Source organism: Hypanus sabinus, chromosome 7, assembly GCF_030144855.1.
Source record: "Hypanus sabinus isolate sHypSab1 chromosome 7, sHypSab1.hap1, whole genome shotgun sequence".
NCBI classification, from domain to species: Eukaryota; Metazoa; Chordata; class Chondrichthyes; order Myliobatiformes; family Dasyatidae; genus Hypanus; species Hypanus sabinus.
In genome coordinates, this window is record NC_082712.1 from 163,513,372 (window position 1) to 163,533,197 (window position 19,826).

A 19,826-nucleotide genomic window follows, 5' to 3' on the forward strand; every position below is an offset into this window, starting at 1 on the left:
GGGTTCTGCTGGGTCCTAAGGTCCACCGTATTGAAACAGGTTGAATAAGGGACTTGAGCATCCGCGTTTTTTGATATCCGCGAGGGGTCCTGGAACCAATCCCTCACGGATAAGGAGGGCCAACTGCATATGTCAGGTACAGGGAGATGGGATCAAACAAATCCTTTACTATTGGTACACAAAAGGGAATCCAAAGGTTAAAAAATGAGATAGTTTTGGCAGAAACAGTGAAGGATAATCCTAAAAGACTTCCCAAATATATTGAGAATAGAGTAACTAGAGAGAAAATAGGGCCCTTATAGGTGAACAAGGTCATCTCAGTGTAGAGGCATAGAGATGAGTAAGGACCTAAACTAGCCTGGAAAAAGACATGAATGATTGGGAACTACATCAGGTTAATAGTGACATCTTAAAATCAAGCCTATATTACAGGTGAGGTGGTGTTGGGAATCTTCAAAACGCAAAAGTAGAACTATTCCCTTTGTTCCTAGGATATTGAGGGAAGCCCAGAAAGAAATTGCAAAGCCCCTCCTGGACATATTTGTATCATCAAAAGCCACAGGTAAGATGCCAAAAGATGAAGGGTAGTTAATGTTGTGCCTTAATGCAAGAAGAGCTGCACTGAAGAGCTAGAGAACTTCAGGCCTGGAAGCCTAATGTTAGAAAGGCAAAACCTGATTAGGGATAGTCAAAAATGTGCAGAGGAAAATACACTTCACAAATTTGAGCTTTTTTTTTTGAAGAATTGATTAAGACAAATGTGGCAAGCTTAGTAAACATCATTTATATAGACTTTAATATGGTCTTTGACAAGGTAGTGATTGGTAGGCTGGTCCAAGTTATATCACATAGCATTCAGGATGAGGTCGCTTGCTGGATACAAAATTGGTTTGATGATAGAAGACAGAAGGTGGTGGTAGAGAGCTGTTTTTCCAAACTGGACGCCCACAAACAGCAGTGTGCCACAGGGATCGATGCTGGTTCCACCAATTGCTCTTCATCATTTATATTAATGATATGGATGAGGATGTAGTTGCTTGGTTAGTAAGTTTGCAGATGACACTAAAATTGGTGGAAAAATGACCTATGAAGAAGGTTATCTTGGGTTTCAATGGGATCTTTAACAACTGGGCCAGTGTGGAAGGAACAGCAGATAAAGTTTAATCCAGATTAAAGAAGTATTGAATTTTTGTAAGATAAACTAGGGCAGGAATTCCACAATAATTGGTAGGGCCCTTGGGAACGTCGCAGAACAGAGAGACTTAGGGGTGTAGGTGTATAGTTCCTTGAAGGAGCCAGTACAGGTAGACAGTGATTTGACACACTGGCCTTCATTGGTCAGGATATTAAGAACATGAGCTGGGATGTCATATTACAATTGTACAAGACATTGGCAAAGCCATTTTTGGAGTACTATGTACAGTTCCGGTTGCTCTTCTTATAGGAATGATGTCATTGAACCGGAAAGGGTGTATAAAAGTTATATGGATGTTACCGGGACTGCTGAATTTGGGTTAAAAGGAGAGATTAGATAAACTTGGAATTTCCCCTGGAGCAAAGAAGAATGAGGGCTGTCTCTATAGGAGTTTTATAAACTGATGACAGTATAACATCAACAGCCACACTTTATTCCCAATAGGTTTAAATTGAGAGGGGAAAAATATAAAGAGAGACCAGAGGAACAAACGTTCCCAACAGAAAGTGATGTGCATAGAAAACAACCTGCCTAAATGGGGGGGGGGGGGAAAGAAATACAATTACAGAATTTAAAAGATATTTGAACAGGTATGCAGATAAGAAAGATTTAGAGGTATAGGTCAAACGCAGGCAAATAGGACTACCTTGACTGTCATGGATGACCTGTGTGGAAGGACAAGTTTCCATGCTGTGCAGCTTACAATTTTACTTTTCTACACCATGCATTGTAGTTACTGAAGAAAATTAACTTTTGAAGATCATTGTCAGGTGACCTGCAATATTCCATCTTTATATCCTCGAGATGAAGTCATTTGGTTTTGAGTTTTTGTCACTTTACAATACTAATTTTAATGATCTTTCAAAAGTCATCAGATTCTGGAATGGTTCCAGAGGACAGGAAAATTGCAAATGTCACTCCACTCAGAGGAGGAAGGGAGGCAAAAAAAAAGCAAAATATAGCCCAGTTAGCCTGACCTCAGTAGTTGTAAAATTTTGGAATCAATTGTTAAGGACACACATGATAAAGTATACCATAAGTCAGCATGGTTTACTTAAGGGAAAATCTTGCATGAGAAATCTGTTGGATTTCTTTGAGGAAACAAGCAGGATAGATAACAGAGAATCAGTTGATAGTGTATACTTGGACTTTTAGAAGGCCTTTGACAAGGTGCAACACCTGAGGTTCCTTAAGAAGTTAAGAGGTCATGGTATTACGGTAAAGATACCAACATGGAGAGAAGATTGGCTGACTGGCAGGAGTCAAAGACTGGGAATGAAGGGAGCCAGTGAGTAATGGTGTTCCGCACGCATCAGTGTAGGGACCACTTCTCTTTAGGTTATATGTCAATGATTTTGATGATGAAATTGATGGCATTGTGGCCAAATTTGCAGACAATATGAAGATAGGTGGAGGGGCAAGTAGTGCTGAGGAAGCAGGGAGGCTCCAGAAGGACTTGTTCATATTAGGAGAACGGGCAAAGAGGTGGCTGATTGAAAACATTGTCTGGAAGTGTATAGCATGCACATTAGCAGAAGGAATAAAAGTTTAGACTATCTTCTCAACGGGGAGAAAAATAAAAAAATCCAAGGTGCAAAGGGACCTGGGAGCTCTCATCCAGGATTCCCTGAAGGTTAATTTGCAGGTTGAGTCGGTGAAGGGTAAGGAAGGCAAATGCAATGTTAGCATTCACCTTGAGAGGATTAGCATATAAAAGCAAGGATATAATGCTGAGGATTTATAAGGCACTAGTGAGTCTTCATTTGGAGCACTGAGCGCAGTTTTAGTCTCATTATTTTAGAAAACACGTGCTGACATTGGAGACAGTCCAGAGGAGGTTCATGAGAATGATTCTGGGAATGAAAGGGTTATTGTAATGAGGAGCACATGATGGCTATGGGCCTGTACTTGCTGGAATTTAGAAGAATGAAGGGGATCTCATTGAAACCCATCGAACGTTGAAAGACCTAGACAGTGGATTTGGAGAGAATTTTTCCTATAATGGGAGAGTCTAAGACCAGAGGGCACAGCCTCAGAATAGAGGGGCAATCAGAGATGATGAGGAGGACTTTCTTTAGCAGCAGGTGGTGAATCTGTGGAATTCATTGCCACAGGCAGCTGGGGAGTCCAAGTCATTGACTGTATTTAAGGCAACGGTTGATAGGTTGTTGATTAGTCAGGGCACGAACAGTTACAAGGGGAAGGCAGGAGAACGAGGTTGAGAGGGAAAATGGATCAGCCATGTTGAAATGGCACAGCAAACACTACAAGCTGAATAGCTTAATTCTTCTCATGTCTTATTGTCTTATGCAAAGATCTACAAGAGCCATGCCTGAAATCAAAGGGTACTTTGCAAGGCAAGATTTCCTGAAAATACAGAAGGTTTAAGGGAAGAATCAATGATGAAAGTTTCAGGATATTAAGAGGAACTGATAGGTTGGGGAGTCAAGGACATAGAGCTATAAATTAATAATTAGCCAACCATTTTCACGTCAAATCAGATCAGATCTCCATTCATGACTAAATATTAGTTTACTTGAAGGTTCTGACATACCATCATTTTTCTGTGGCATGTACCAATGCAATTTATATCATTGTAAGTTTTGAAAGGAGTTACATTGTCCCCATTCAGCAGCTTACCCAGGAAGTACTCTTTCACACTAAAGTTAGTGAAATTTGAAAGCTTTTCCTTCAAAAAGGCTATGCATTTTAAGGTAATTGATACTTCAAAGAATTTTTTTTGGTTAGGTAAGACTATTATAGTTGTGGAACAATACTGGGAAAATGTATCAGGATTCCACAATGGTTACAACCCAACTGAAGAGTCATTAATTTCATTTCTCCTTAATTAAGAATGGGATTTACTGAAAAGCCGAACATCCAGCTCAAATATGCACAATTGTGTGCATAGCGGTTAGCATTACACCTTACAGCACCAATGACCCGGGTTCAATTCCCACCACCGTCTTTAAGGAGTTCGTACGTTCTCCCCATAACCACATGGGGTCCCTCCAGGTGCTCCAGTTTCATCCCACAGTCTAAAGACACACCAGTTGGTAGGGTAATTGGTCATTGTAAATTGTACAGTGATTAGGCTAGCGCTAAATCAGGGGGTGCTAGGTAGCAAGGCTCAAAGGGCCAGAAGGGCCTATTCCGTGCTTATCTCAATAAATAAACAAAAACATTAAAATGGATCTCCCTAGTCAGGGAGCTGCACAGAATGGAAACAGACCATTCAGCCCACCACATACAACTTGACTAGTAGAGAGCCATCCACGCTACTCCCATCTCCCGATACTTGCCCTACACCCTTCTGTGCAAAAGTGATCCAAGTACTCATTTAGTGATTTCTTTAAAGCTGCCAATGACCGTGATTGGATCTGCCTCTCCAGCCGTGCGCTCCAGGTACTCACCACTCTCTGGGTGAAAAAGGACTCTTCAGAATCTCTTCCCCACCACTGCCATCTTAAATCTACATCCTCACATTTTACCTCCCCAACATGGGAATATTTACTTGCAACCTACCCTATCTATAATCACTCAATTTTTATATACATCAGTCATGTCTCCCTTAACCTCCTCCCTTCCAGAGAAAACAAGACGTCGCTTCTCTCGTCTCTTCTTGAAAGCAAATGCTTCATCCCAGGCAACATCCTTGTGAATCTCATCAACATTCTTCCTGTAGTGTTGTGCTCAGAAATGCGCACAGTACTCCAATTGAGGCGTATTCAAAAGGCATTTTATGAAGTTGGTCATTACCTCCATTTTTGTATTCATTGTCCTGACTAATGAAGGCCAGTATCCCATTTGCCTACCGACGTCATCTACTTAGACTGCCAGGATCTCTGGACATTCATAAATCAATGTGTAAAGTACAGGAGTTGGGATGTAATGCTGAAATTGTATAAAAGTTGGTGAGGCCTTATTTGGAGTATTGCTTCCAGTTTATGGCACCTACCTACAAGAAAGAGGTAAATAAAATTGAAAGAGTACAGAGAAACATTTGCAAAGATGTTGCTGAGACTTGAGGACCTGAGTTATATGGAAAAGTTGAATAGGTTAGGACTTTATTCCCAAGAACTTTGAGGGGAGACTTGATAGAGGTATACAAAATTATGAGGGGTACAGATAAGGCAAATGTAAGCAGGCTATTCCCCCCACTGAGGTTGGGTGAGACTATAGCTAGAGGTCAGGGGTTATGGGTGAAAGGTAAAACACTTAAGGGGAACATGAAGGGGAGCTTCAGAGGGTGCTGGGAGTATGGAACGAGCTGCCAGTGCAATGGAGAATGCAAGGTCAATTTCAACATCTAAGAGAAATTGGGGTAGGTTGACGAATAAGAGGCATATGGAGGGCTATGGTCCCGGAACAGGTCGATTAATGGTTCTGCACAGACTAGATGGGCCAAAGGACTTGCTTCTGTGCTACAGTGTTCTACGACTTGTACTCTTAAGACCCTATCATTCATCATATATGTCCAAACCTCACTTATTGAGATTCATCTGCCATATATCAGCCAATTTCACCAACTCAGTGGCCACTTTAATGCAAATTTCTAATCAGCCAATCATGTGGCAGCAACTCAATGCACAAAACCACGCAGACACGGTCAGGGGATTCAGATGGTCAGAACAAGCATCCGAACAGGGTAGAAATGTGATCTAACTTTGACCATGGAGTGATCGTCGGCGCCAGTCAGGGTGGTTTGAGTATCTCAGAAACTACTGATCTCCTGGGATTTTTACACACCACAGTCTCTAGAGTTTACAGAGAATGGGATGAAAATCAAAAAACACTCAATGACTGGCAGTTCTGTGGGTGAAAATGCCTTGTTATTGAAAGGTCAGAAAAGAATGTCCAGACTGGTCAAGCTGACAGGAAGGTGACAGTAATTCAAAACTACATATCGCAACATTGTTGTGCAGAGGAGCGTCTACATTAAGCAAAACATGTCAAACCTTGAAGTGGGTGGGCTACAGCAGTGGAAGACCAGAAATACATGCACTCGGTGACCACTTATTAGGTACAGGAGTTATTTAATAAAGCTACTACTAAGTGTATCACTCAAGCTTAAGATGCACTTTCAATGACTCTGCAAAAGTTCACGTCATCTGCACATATATAACAGAGGCCTCAATATATTTCAGGTAAATGCTGGAAATGCACAACCCATCACAATAACTTTGATCCTGGCTTTCGACTTCAATACTTTATGTTAGTGCTTTACTATCCCAGACAAACTGTGTCAATTAAGACTCTTAACAAGTTGAGACGTAGTGAAGAGCTACATGTCATCAGTCAGGATCTTCCATAGAAGTACCAGCACCCCAGAGTAAAGTTACCAAATCACAGATAACATTGGCCTCAATGTCAATTGCAAAAGTAATAGCAGACCCGAGATTTTCCAACCTTTATTTTTGGATACAGCATTGAACTGTCCTTATCTGCTCCTTGTGAAGACTGCAGGTTAAAATGAGTGCATCCTCCGGCTTTGGCAAGTTGGGCTGACTTTAATACATAATCATAATCCACACGAATGAAACCCTCCTGCAAAAGGAGGAAAATAATGTCTCGTTACCTAAAGTCTGAAACCACAACACGGATTCTTGTTGTAAAAAAAAGCACACTTTCATATTTAATTTTATAGCTTTACCAAAGTACAACAATTTGCATCTAGGCATAGGACAGCACTCCAAAGTTATCAGAGACCAAATTGTAAACATGCATTAATTAAAAGGAGCAATAAACTATGGCTGAAATAGGTCAATTTTAATGACTGAAGCAAAAGATGATGGAGGAAAAGAGAAGAATTCAAGGGCATTTCTCTAAACCTATTTTTTTTTATATTCAATACCTTAATAAATATTACATTCATGCACCCATGTGATATTCTTTGTAAAGTACAGAATGGAATGAAATTCATTTATACAAAGGAAACTGCAGGAATCAATCCTGGAAAAATGAGCAGACTATCAATGAATGGTTCCATTCTGATAACATAATACCAATTTACATTGAAATGATATATGTCATTTGATCTTAAACTCAGAACAGCTTCAAAAAATTATTACAGATTTGATGGACCAAATAATCTCATTCTGTTTTCAACTGTTGAGGCGAGGGCCTCCAGTCAGTTGACCATGGATATTGTGTCCTAGAAGTCTAGGGAGCAAGCCTGGGGAGTACAATATGGAGAGCAAGTTGTTGTCCATGTAGCAAGCTCAGCCTCTCCACACAACTGATGAACCCAAAGGAATGGCAGAGACCGATACAGTTTGGTACCAGTTTTCTACTACACTATGACTTAAAGATCCCTTGAAGTCATCCATGATTATGACTTAAGCCCCTTAAGATTCAGAAAACTTCTAAATCTCTGTCAGTAGAGATAAACCTATTAGAATAGCTTACTGAATTGGATTTAACACTTAAACTCACACACAGTCACCAATGCCCAGTTTAACCTGAAGGGGTACGCACAAGAAAATGTATTAAGAAGAAAAATGTCCTGGCCAGAGAGGTAGAAGCAGTAGATTTCAAAGGTTCACTTATTTATTATCAAAGCATGTATCCCTATAAGACTCTGAAATTTGCATTCTCCAGAAAGCCACGAAACAAAGAACATGAAAGTCATTAAAGCATCAAACCCACCCGCCGTACAGAAAAGGAACAGCATCCCGATCATCAACTGCCCCCCTCCCCCTCCCCTACACAAAATGGAACAGGAACATCACACCAAAAACTAACAGGTCATCAATCCCTAAACACCTTTCCCCTCACATGACAAATAGGAAAAGGAACGGGCAACAAAAAACACAGAATATCAAGAGCATGTCTGAAAAAAGTCCACAATCCATAAGCACAATAGTCCAATCCATAACCTCAGAACTATGATACCATCCCATAATAGCACTGACATTCATCAAAAGAGCGGGACACCAGGAAAGACAAAGAGGTTTGCCACAGCAAACCACACACCAATAAGCCACTCACTCAGACACCTTCTCCGGCAGCAATCAAAAGGTAAGTAGTCCATGCTGAAACTCTGATCTCAATGACACATGAGACATTGAAACATTCACCTCAATGTCTCAATCTTCCACAACCCTTTAATTGGTGATTAATGGATGCTTTAAAAGGCGAAATGCAGTCGATCACACGGTCTCGTAGTTTCTTTGCGTTGAGGCTGTCTGAGTATGCACTCGCTTCCTGGAAACTTCTCAAAGACAGCAAAGCACTGGCTCACTCAAACAATCTTCTAACTGTAAATTGCAAACTCAAGCAGCCCCAGAAACACATTCAAGGTAAAAACAAAATGGACGTGAAAGTAGTTAAAAAAAAGATATTTTTGTTTGCCATCTGGAAGATGTTAACCGAGGGAGCGTTGTACACTGGTACCACCTTGACAGGAAGGGCTAATTGAAAGTACACCAAATGGGAAAGGGAAAGTCATGATCATTTACAGTAAGTTTGGAGGACTGAAACATTATAATTAAGGGGTTGAAGCCTGAAGGGAAAGTTTATGGAGGATGGAGGATGAAAAAAAATCAGAAAAATAAGCACAGAATAAGCACATTTGGAGAAGACAATGGCATAGATTACATTTTCAGTGATAGGTCAGCTAAAGTAGGCTAGGCTAAAAAAAGTGTAATCTATGATGGGGTGAATGAAACCACCGTTAAATAGTTGCCTGTGATTTGGCTCTAATTTCTAGACATCAAGTGACAAAGGTCTGCACATTTTACAAAATGTATGAAGAATGTGATTATTTCTCTCCTTACTTTGAAGTAATTTGGTGTCAATATGAAAACAGAATGTTCACTAACGGACAATTTTATTAACTATGAAAAGCAAAACACGTCAATTTTAGGTCAGAGTTGTACAAGATGATCAAAGAGCCATAGAGTAAATGAATAGCTAGAGACTTTTTCCAGGATGGAAATGGCAAATATGAGGGGGCACAATTTAAAGGTGGTTGGAGGGAAGTGTAGGGGGATGGCAGAGGTAGGTTTTTTGTCTATACGCACACAGTAGTTGGTGCATGGATCAGCACCAGGAGTGCCGATAGAAGTAGATACATAGGGACATTTATGAAACTCTTAGGCGGGCACATAGATGACAGACAAATGAAGCAGGGAAGGACTAGATTGATCTTAGAGTAGGTTTAAAGGTTGACAGAACATTGTGGGCCAAAGTGTCTGTACTGTGCTGAAATGTTCTACACTCTATGGAATGATTCAGAACAGCAGGATAACTCCTCCCATTCAATGAATTCAAGTTGTACACATCTCTGTACCATCTACATAAATGCAGATTTAATGTGACTGAACAATTTAAACATCTCCCTCCCTACCTCATTCTCATAACTTTCTTCACAGTAACCTGACTACTGACATTTATCAAACATTGCCGTAGATATTGCAACCACTTATGGCCATTAAAAGAAGTTGTTGAAAAATGGAATTAAAGAAAGTGTAGCCATATTTCCATAAGCTATGAGTCATCAGGTCACAAAGAATCTGTGAGTATCTTCTAACAATTGGGATGCTTTTAAATAAAAATATAGGTGCAGCAAGCTACCTCCCACATTGATTTTAGCTGCTATTCTGAAACCACTGAATGACATTTGGTGCCACACTGATTTCAGTTGAATTTATCTCAGTTCAGTGCTATCCATTCCCCCCCCCCACCATCCTCTACTTTCCAAGACACCTACAGATTATTTGAAGAGCAAGAAACAAACAGATCCACATACAACAGAACAACTTTAAGCCTCAAAAGTGTTGAAAATACAAGTCAATTATTCGATACCCCTGACGCCTGAATTAAATGACGCTTGATTTTGCTGCCCTTAGTTCTTGGTCAATGTTCTAAAACAGACTGGAGTTGACAGAGGTTCACAATGGTCACCTGATGAAATCTGAACTGACACAAATACTATGAGCTCACTTTAAATCCAATTACGCAGCTACACCACATCAATACCAGCCCAGCCAATAGATGCTGGCGTCCCTTATTCAGAAGTACTGCAAACACGCAGCAGCCCCTTGCCCGTGAAACAAGAACCCACGCCACTATTTCTAACACCCACGCTCAACCATCATCCCTTCTCAATAGCTTCCAGTTGACAAGTTGCCTTGCTGCTTTTTTTAAATGAATCCACTCCAAACAAAGTAAAATATTGTCTTATTACCAGCCAATAGAATTAATCGCAAAATTTTAAAACACAGAAAAGCTTGCAATAGGTTCCCTTGGTGACTGAAACAGAAACTGATTCACAGTGGAGAATTTCAATGAGGAAAAAATCGTCATGTAAAATTGAGATGTGCACAATCACAGCCTCACAATCAAAAGGCAAATAACTTATAGTTTTATTTTTCAGATCTTGACTATATGAAAAGAACATTAAAATAACTTAAATTGAAGTGGAAGAACTTCCAGCATTTAAGTGACGAGTAATATTGTGGGTGGATAAGTAGTGTTACAAAATGGATGAACTAATAAACAATATTTGCCCACAAATCGCCAAATGCTAATTCTAAACATCCTGCCACTCCCTTTAACGAGTTTGAATGGTCTCCCCGTGACCCCACGGGTTTCTTCCAGGTGCTCCAGTTTCCGCCCACAGTCCGAAGGCGTACCAGTTGGTGTTAATTAGTCAATGTAAATTGTCCCGTGATTTAGCAAGGGTTAAATTGGGCTATTGCTAGATGAAGTGATTCAAAGGGCCTGTATCTTAAAAAAAACGATATAGTGGCATTAGCGTGCTTTCTTCAATCTCTGTAACCTCAGCTTCTTTGAAGCCAATGGAATCAAATTTCAGAGGCAGAATACAAAATATCATCCTGTGTGACTAATGTTGCCCAATAGGGAATGCTTTCTGAGAAAAGAATCTTTAAGTCAGTATGTAGCAAAAAACAGAATGGGGTTATTGGGTCCATCTAGTCTGTACTAGTTCTCCTGAAGTTGTTCTCAGTCTACATGGCAAATAGAATACACTAAGCTGTTCTACTGTTCGGCACATACCAGAGAGATTGAGCATGAAGCATTCCAAATCACTCAGAAGCATGAATGACTTCAAGGGAGAGCGAGCCAAATATGACAAAGGAGAAGTGGGAAGATATATGGATAGAAATGAACAGCGCAAGGGGCAGCTCACAGGTTGAGTCAAATAGTCATTCCTGGATTTGAAAACAAAACTGAAATGCCACATAGCACAGAGACATAAGGACTAGGGAGATTATAAATTAAATCTCTGGTTAATTGCAATCTTCATCAACCTATGTTTTAATCCCTTAGGAACTCAGATGCAGATAGCACCCTCAGATACTGACAGTTAACTAAAATACCCTGCAGCAATCCCAGTCTTAAAGTCTTCTAGTCAAACAATTAATTCCTTAAAGAGCATTTTGGAGATTTATATTTCCTTTCTAAGTCTGTATCCTATTAAATAACTTGTAATCTTACTACAGAAAATCCTCTTAATTTCAGCATTACTCTACCTCAGAATTAACACAAGTCTCTGAGCAATTTGGAACACAGCAGTTCATTATAAAAAGGTAGGGTATCTCCATGAGTTAAACAGTTACCAATGGTACGTTATCCAATGATGAAAGAATATACTTATTTGAAAACAGCCAACAGATCTAAATTAGATGAAGCTAATTCAATAGATGTCCTCCTTACCTGCGGTTAATAACACAAGTATAGCATAATGATTGCCTGTTACTCCACTGGCACTTAGGGCAGCAGTGAAGGCTCTCCATCTCTGGCAGTGTTCAGGGCTTCCTTAATCACGTCAAGAACCTCCTTTCAGTTTTCACTACTGTCAACCGTGCAAGTCCCAGGTGGAGACACAGGAATACCACCACACTCAGCTGTAGGATTCTTCACTGCTGTTTCTATAGAAGGTTTCTATAGAAGGTTGGTAGCCCTGAGCAGATCCCCCAAACCTGGAGAACCGGTGGACCACTCTTAGTCTGTCCTCTATACTTTGACTTGTTTGGCATGGGTGATGCTAACAAGAGCCAAAGCATAAAGCCCTGACTCCAGCTGACATAGCTCTCCAGGTCATTGAGGCACGCAAGCCTCCAAACCACGACAAGGTTGTGGTTCTCTCGGAGGACAATTATAGCATTCAATGACAAGAAAGAACATCATTTATTTATTAATTTAAATAAACACAGACCCCTGTGACTAGCTTCCCAATCCCCACCACCTGTGATTTGAATAGAGGCATTTACCTGCTCAACATACAAAATAAGATTTTAATTGCCCTAATCTGTTCACAATGACTCAGATGCATCAAAACGTGGCTATCATTATGAACTTCCAAATAAGAAAATACTTCTCTTTACCACACCAGCTTTGCCCCGGGTTGTTCCCAAGCAGCAGAATCCGACATCATGACCTTGGAAAGCTGATGCGTGATCCTCCAGTTTGTCAAAATCTACAATTTCTTGAATCTGTTCAAACAAAAATAAAATTAAATAAAAAAGAAAACTAAAATTAATTTTAAGAGAATAAACAGCAAATTAAAAACATGAAACTTAAGGTTTAGTTTTTTTCCCCACCATAGCTGAGGTGTTAAAAACAAAAACAGCTTAAGTTTTCTAGTAAAGGGCAAGCTGCCTGCAGGAAAAGAAATTAATCAGGACATCTGTTTAAAATTGCCTTACTGAAGATTCAAGGAACAATTTATCCCGTTTCCTCCTCTGTCGGCAGACTTCACTGCTTGCCCTCCAAATGCTAGGTAAAGTGATAACGGATTATTATTGACGTTTAACTTTACTATACAACTCAAAGATCAAGACTTTGAAAGATGCCATCTGATTTGGTCCGGGCTATAAGGGGAAACAGTGCCTCAGCTGTTCAGTGTCTACTTATTGCTAAGTTACAGCCTGCTCTTGACAATAGAGGAATGATCCAACTGTTTGCAACTTCGTGGTACACTATACTGCAGCACCAAATTATAAAACTATAATAAATAACATTATTTTTAAAAGATGAAATCTATATCATGTTCCTCAGTGCCACAGTAAAATTAAAAAAACTTTCAGAATCAGAATTAGGTTTAATATCACCAACATATGTCATAAAGTTAACGAATTTCATGGCAGCAGTACAATGAAATACATGATAGAGAAAAAATATTGAATTATACTGTATATATATCTATTAAATAGCTAAGTTAAAAATTAGTGCAAAAAAAAGCTTCCAGTTAAGATGGCTCTACCAAATGTGTGAAACAGCTCTCTGATAGTTAAAAAGATAATAAATCAGACCAGAAATATCACTAAAAATACCTTTTCTGATGTAATTTTGTTTATTCTTTCTACTTTTCTTCTAATATTTGTATATCTGTACACAGGTAATGCTACTATAACACTGTAATTTCCCTTGGGATCAATAAGCTACTTATCCAATATGTGTTAAATTTTCTCCGCATTGAGGAGCGAGTGATGGCAAGGCAAGTTCAGGGGATGAGCCAAGATGGTGTGTTGCAGGATCACTGCAGATGGAGTTCCGACATGCGTACGACTGGCCCAGGTGCGAAGTGGCATCACTCTGGATGCCGAGAGAAGTCAGGGCTTGGGGAAGAGGGGATCCGGTGCCCATACAACCAGCCCGGGTGCAAGATTGAATCGCTCTGGGTGCTGAACTGACCTGAAGGGGTTAAGAGCCACTTCGGGCTGAACGGCGAAATCTGGGCCCAGAGCGAGTTACTGGGTTGCATGGTCTAGGCCCGGAGCCTTTCACTGCTTCCGGATCCCAGTGCAAGGTAAAATTCGCTGTTTAGACAATTTAAACACCAGCCCATATCAGAAGCAAGAGCAGATTTCACTAGTTCTTCACAATGTTCATTCTTCCCTCCAGGGTGCCAGAGCCTTTCGCTGTTCTGTTGTTTGGTCAGTTTAAACAGCAGCCCAGATAGACTGAAGACGGTGTTGAGATCTGGGGCAAGAGCCAATTTTGCTTGTTCTTCATGACAGTCGCTCCTCTCTCCATGGCACTGTGCTGCGTGCCCACTTATATGATGTACTGATAAGTGAGGCTTTGGGCCTACTCCGGGCTGCTCCAGGGTTCAGATCTGAGGACTCAGTTTTGGTTTAGAATTGTGTTATTCGCTTCAATTGTTTGCAATGATTTGTACATATTTTCTTTCTCTTGCACTTTGAGTGTTGATCTTTATTTTTATTCCTCTTTTTCTTTAATTGGCTTCTTTCAGGTTTCTTGCTTTGTGGCAACCTGTGAGCAAACAAACCTCAAGGGTGTGTAATTTACACATTCTTTGATAACAAATGTACTTCAATCTTGAAATCAGATGGCAAAGGGGAAAATGCCATTCCTGGATCACTGAGTGTGTGCCTTCAAGCTTCTATACCTCCTACCCAACGGTACCAATGGGAAGAGGGAATGTCCTTAATGATAGACCCTGCCTTCTTAAGGCACCACTCCTTGAGATGTCTTGGACATTAGAGGCTAGTACCCATGATGGAGCCGAACAACTTTACAAGTTTCTACAACTTACTTCGATCCTGTGCAGTAGCCCCTTCATACCAGGTGGTGATGCAGCCAGAATGCTCTCCACAGTACATCTGTAGAAGTTTTGAGCGTTTTAGTTGACAGATCAAATCCCCTCAAATTTTCAGACTTGCATAGCATATAAACATGTACAAACAAGCTGGAGGAACTCAGCAGGTTGGGCAGCATCCGTGGAAACGAGCAGTCAACGTTTCAGGCCGAGACCCTTTATGTTTACATAGCATATACCTTGCTCTTCCTCCTCACCCATTTGAAGCCATGTGAGTTAACCCAACCTGTTCCACTTATAAATGTGCTTTCAACCATAAGTCGGCCTTTTAAAGACCATGAAGACATAAGATCAGAATTAAGCCATTCAGACAATCAAGTCTGCCCTGCTGATTTGTTTTCAAACATTGCTGATTTATCTTCCCTCTGAACCATTTTCTCTGCCTTCTGAACTTCTATTTTCACCTCCTTTTCCTGATTGCAATCTTTTCTCCCAGTCATTGGTATGTAGATTTTCTGATTATCATCATCTTCCTGTTTGTCAGTGCTTGCTTTTCAGAAAATGTGCTATCTACCCCATTTTACAAGGATGACATATCAACAGTACATCACTGGCAATAAAAAATATATTCATATTAAAGCCAGTATGTATTCAGGACAGTTCTTTCTTAAATGAAGAGACTCCATCCATCTAATGCCTATTTGTCCCAATGTCTCCCCACAACACTTTTCAATGCCTTTTCAATGCCATGGACCCCTACCATTAATGTTATTAACCCCTGTTTTATACCAAAGTTGACTGAATGCAATTTGCAAAAATAAAATTATAACTGCTGAAACAGTAGAAAGACTTGGTGACAAAAGTGAGAAAATAACACTGCAAGCAATAAGTCTGGCAAAGCCCGTCAAGTAATACTTATATCAATCCAACTTCATTTCCACATGTTGGTTTAGCTTTTTTTGCAATACATGCAAAATGCTGGAGGAACTCTGCCAGAAGGATCGATAAAGAATCTTGGCCGAAATGTTGACTGTTCATTCCCCTCTGCTGAGTTCCTCCTGAATTTTGTGTGTGTTGCTTTGGATGTCAGGGTAGTACTAAGGCACAAAGATGGAAGATATAATCTGTACGCTACCATAAATGAGAGCTTGATTGCAATTTCTCAACTAATTACATTCCAATGTAAGAATTAACATTCAGGTGCTCCTATGTTATACAATTATGTGGCTGTATGGTTAGATTACTATATTTACTTTTTCCATAGGAAGTTAAACTCAAAATTAAATAATACAGACACACAGAAATGTGATTGTTACTGATGTGCCCTCCAAAATGGCACCCGCATCTCATTAGTCCTGACGAAGGGTCTCAGCCCGTAACGTCGACAGTGCTTCTCCCTATAGATGCTGCCTGGTCTGCTGCATTCCACCAGCATTTTGTGTGTGTTGCCCGCATCTCTTGACTGAATAAATAAAATTCCTAGAAGCTCAGTTCTCACATGAGAACCATTTCAGCCAATCTAACAGAGCTCTTGTCAAACTAATCCAACCTGGTTCCTAGACTTGAATGTTACTTCAAGTGATACTTTTAAATGTTTCTGCTCTACTACCCTTCAGAGTTTCAAACCCTCAGCATACTTCGGGTGAAGATAAATTCAACTTCCTCCCAACAATTACCTTAAAATTTTACGAGCCTAATTATTGAGTTTCAACCATTGATTAACTTCTTATTTGTACCAGTCCTGCTTATTTGTTCTTCAAAGTAAACTGAAACTTTCTGTACCATTATAACATCATTGAAACCTACCACATTTTCATACAATGCATCCTCAAAAGTTAGCTTCCTACGTCCGATCAGTGTGACCTTGGAGAAGAGCTGACTTGTCAAAATCTCCTTCAGCAGCACTTTTCCCGTCTCCCCTGAAGCTCCGAGAATGAAGCAAGATTTATTCAACATCTTATAGGTTTCTTGGATCTTGTTGATATCCTGAGACATTCTGGAGTAAAACAAGAGCAGTGAATGGGAAGCATCAGTTCCCTGCAATTATTAAATGCATATAGTTTTAAAATTGATGGTAAGCTAGCCTTCACTGCAAACAATCATCTGGAACAGGTTATCCTGTAACCTAATTTTACAGTAACACTGAACGAAGTATTTGTTAAGGTACCCACAGTTTCACTGCTTTTCTTCATTAAGTACCACATAATCGTTGATTTGTTTTTGTCACATCTTTAGTGTCTTGTTTGAAAGACATCAAGTCTAACAGTGCAGAGTAACAATGTACTGGAGAATCAACCTGGATACTTGTGCTTATACCCTTGAACCAACAGCCCTGACCCAAAAGTTAGACATTAAGGCTGGCACTAACACGATAAAAGGACAAGGTGGGCTTTGAGACATTCTAGATGGGTACACCTGGGTACAATATTAAAAGCACAAAACCGAACTGATGACTTTCGTATTTTCTGTTCTTCCTCTTCCGAACACTAATAGAGCAAAACCCTGATAATATGATAGCTAGAAAACCCCTGATAGTTTGGTCTTTTGCCTCGTAGGGGTCTCGTTTCCCATGCTCCCTCAAAGCTCACGCAGGTCCTGTTTCCCCCATTCCCTTGAAAACCAACAGGTGTACTGGAAAAATTTATTATACTACTGTCTAAAATCTTTAAAACACAAACAAACTGGTGCTTATAGGATATCAATTTAGTCCACAAATATCAACCAGATCAGCAAAGTGCCAAGTCTAGTAGATTAACAAAGTTTTACACCAATTTACCCATCAAGGAAACAAAAATGGAAGACTGGTTAGATTGGTTAGAGGGAATGGTTAGATTAATCTTAAGGTAGGTTAAAGGTCCTGTTCTATGTTCTGATAGATCATTTCCTGCACACTGAGACCTGCACTAATTTAAACTATCACATACACATAGTTTTGACTCATGCTCATAATACGTCCCATTATCCCTTAAACCCATCCCTTCATTTTTTTAAGACTTCCAGTTTTCACTGTATTTTTCTTTAAGAAAGCTTCTGCTATAACATAAAGGTTGAAGACTCATTTCCAATTTAGTCAGCTTAGTTATAATTTGCAATGAATGCAAGAAGCTACAGGGAAAAAAACCAAACTTAGGTAGCACTTAGACACAGTCAAATAAACTAAGTGTCTCAAATTAACAGGTTTCTTTAAACCACCACAGGGAAGCACATTGAAACCCCTCACTGCTTTTTTGGGGGGAATATTAATGGTGCTAATTAAAAACATAAATGTTGTGCATTTTGAAAACTCATAGGCGCAGGCTGGAAGAGTTTTCTTTGACAGCCACTTGGTTTGGAGCGTAACTTGCTTCCACTCCAATTTCACAATCTTTTAGTTAGCTGATGCAACCAGTGTAGGACCCAAAGTTTCTGCCACGGGCCAGTTGGAAACATCGAATAACTACACTCCTTCGATCACTTGTGTTTCCACATCTTCCTGATGAAGTGGCATTCTGAAGGCTCATATTTCATTTTCAGGCAAAGACGCTAGGTGTTCCCACGCTTGGGTGAAGACGTTAGGCTTTGCCAAGGCAGCTTTGGGAACAATTTAGAACCATAGATATTAAACAAGCCAACACCATTTACATTCGACATCTACACGTTCACCTTTAAAAAGATGTACACAACATGATAATGTTTTCTAAAATCTTTATAGGCAGTGGGGAAGAGCCCCAGAGAATGACAAAGCCTCCTGCACAACCTCCCACTCCTCACGCCCTGCTGCCATACACTTACCTTTCACTCGGCGAGGCTCCTGGATCGGAATTCTCTAAGTAGTACAGTAAATAAGCCAAAGAAGCCACTAAAATGCTGACGAAGAGCAGCACCGCATTACACCCGGTTACCGCACGAATCTTAAGGACCGGCATTTCCTCTTCAGCAGCTGGCGAAGGTGCTGCCGCCTGTGCTGGAGGACCGCCGGTGGGAACTGCAGCCTTGCCGCGAACGCCCCATTCCCTCAGTCAGAAGCTTCAGTATTTTAATCATAATTTTGTCCTCAAAGAAAAACATGCTGGGAACCTCAGAAGAGAACCTCATTGACTTATACAAAACAAATTCATGATTCCAGAAGCTTTTTATTGTTCATATACAGTTAACACTGCAAATGTGCTGAAGGATAATTCATTGTTACCTAAAATTTAAATCCCCATATTTTCAACTGTGGATCTTCAATCTGTTATAAAAATCGATAAAAAGTTCCATTGCAGAGGGCTATCTCAAACATTAATTATAATAATCGAAAACAAATGAAATGCAGATACTTAAAATATAAAATAAAGCAGGAAATGTAGAACATTCCGATTAACAGATCTATGGATCTGGAATCAAGAGGTAACAAAATATCAACAGGAACAATTTCAAAAAGAATGCATAAGTCTTTTGGCCGAACAGGGACGAACGGGACTAGCATGGGTGGATATCTTGGTTAGTGTGAACGAGTTGAAGAGCATGTTTCCGTGCTGCCTTGCTGTGTGAAAGGGGGCGGGAAATGGTGTTGAGCGCTAAGATCCACCATCATCTTGCTTAATGACAAAGTCTTCTCAGAGGATCAAAGAGCTTCTTCATGCTTCTATCATTTATGTTGCTATGATACTTTCTATTCCCGATTATAATACTGGTTGAGTACTCCTGATCCAAAATGCTTGGGGCCAGAAGTGTTTCTGATTTTGGATGTTTTTTCCAGATTTTAGAATATATAACGAGATAGCTTGGGATCACCTTCATTTCCGAGGGCTACCGGTTAGCAGTCTTTGTCTTACACTTGTCCATCGTACATACAGTATGTGTTTAACAGTGGAAATCATTACATGGCCGCTAATATGATGGAACTATCATGTGCGCTGGGTGACAAAAGCCGCAGAGCAGCATCGAGAGAACACCTGAATCAGCCGTTGAACAACAAAGCTGACGGGCTTTCCGTCTCCGCCTACAGTGCCGCGCCTTGATTAAAGGGTTATGGTGCATTCTGTTTGTATTTTACTTTCTGTTCGTTTTCATGTAAGCCATAAAAATAATCAGTACTGTAGACTTGTTTGGGTGTTAGATTTTCATCAGTGATGATCT

General features: G+C 40.1%; 1 protein-coding gene across 1 annotated transcript in view; it reads right to left on the reverse strand.

Moving 5' to 3' along the window:
* Positions 1–18,636, reverse strand: part of htatip2 (HIV-1 Tat interactive protein 2) — a 32,869-nt gene extending 14,233 nt beyond the window's left edge. Inside the window, exons 1-4 of the mRNA XM_059976036.1 lie at positions 18,498–18,636; positions 16,533–16,722; positions 12,550–12,657; positions 6,605–6,742 (exon numbers count right to left, since the gene is read on the reverse strand). Coding sequence (XP_059832019.1) covers positions 6,605–6,742; positions 12,550–12,657; positions 16,533–16,722; positions 18,498–18,631 — 570 coding nt within the window. The 5' untranslated portion in view covers positions 18,632–18,636. The remainder of the gene's footprint in view (positions 1–6,604; positions 6,743–12,549; positions 12,658–16,532; positions 16,723–18,497) is intronic.
* Positions 18,637–19,826: the final 1,190 nt, after the last annotated feature.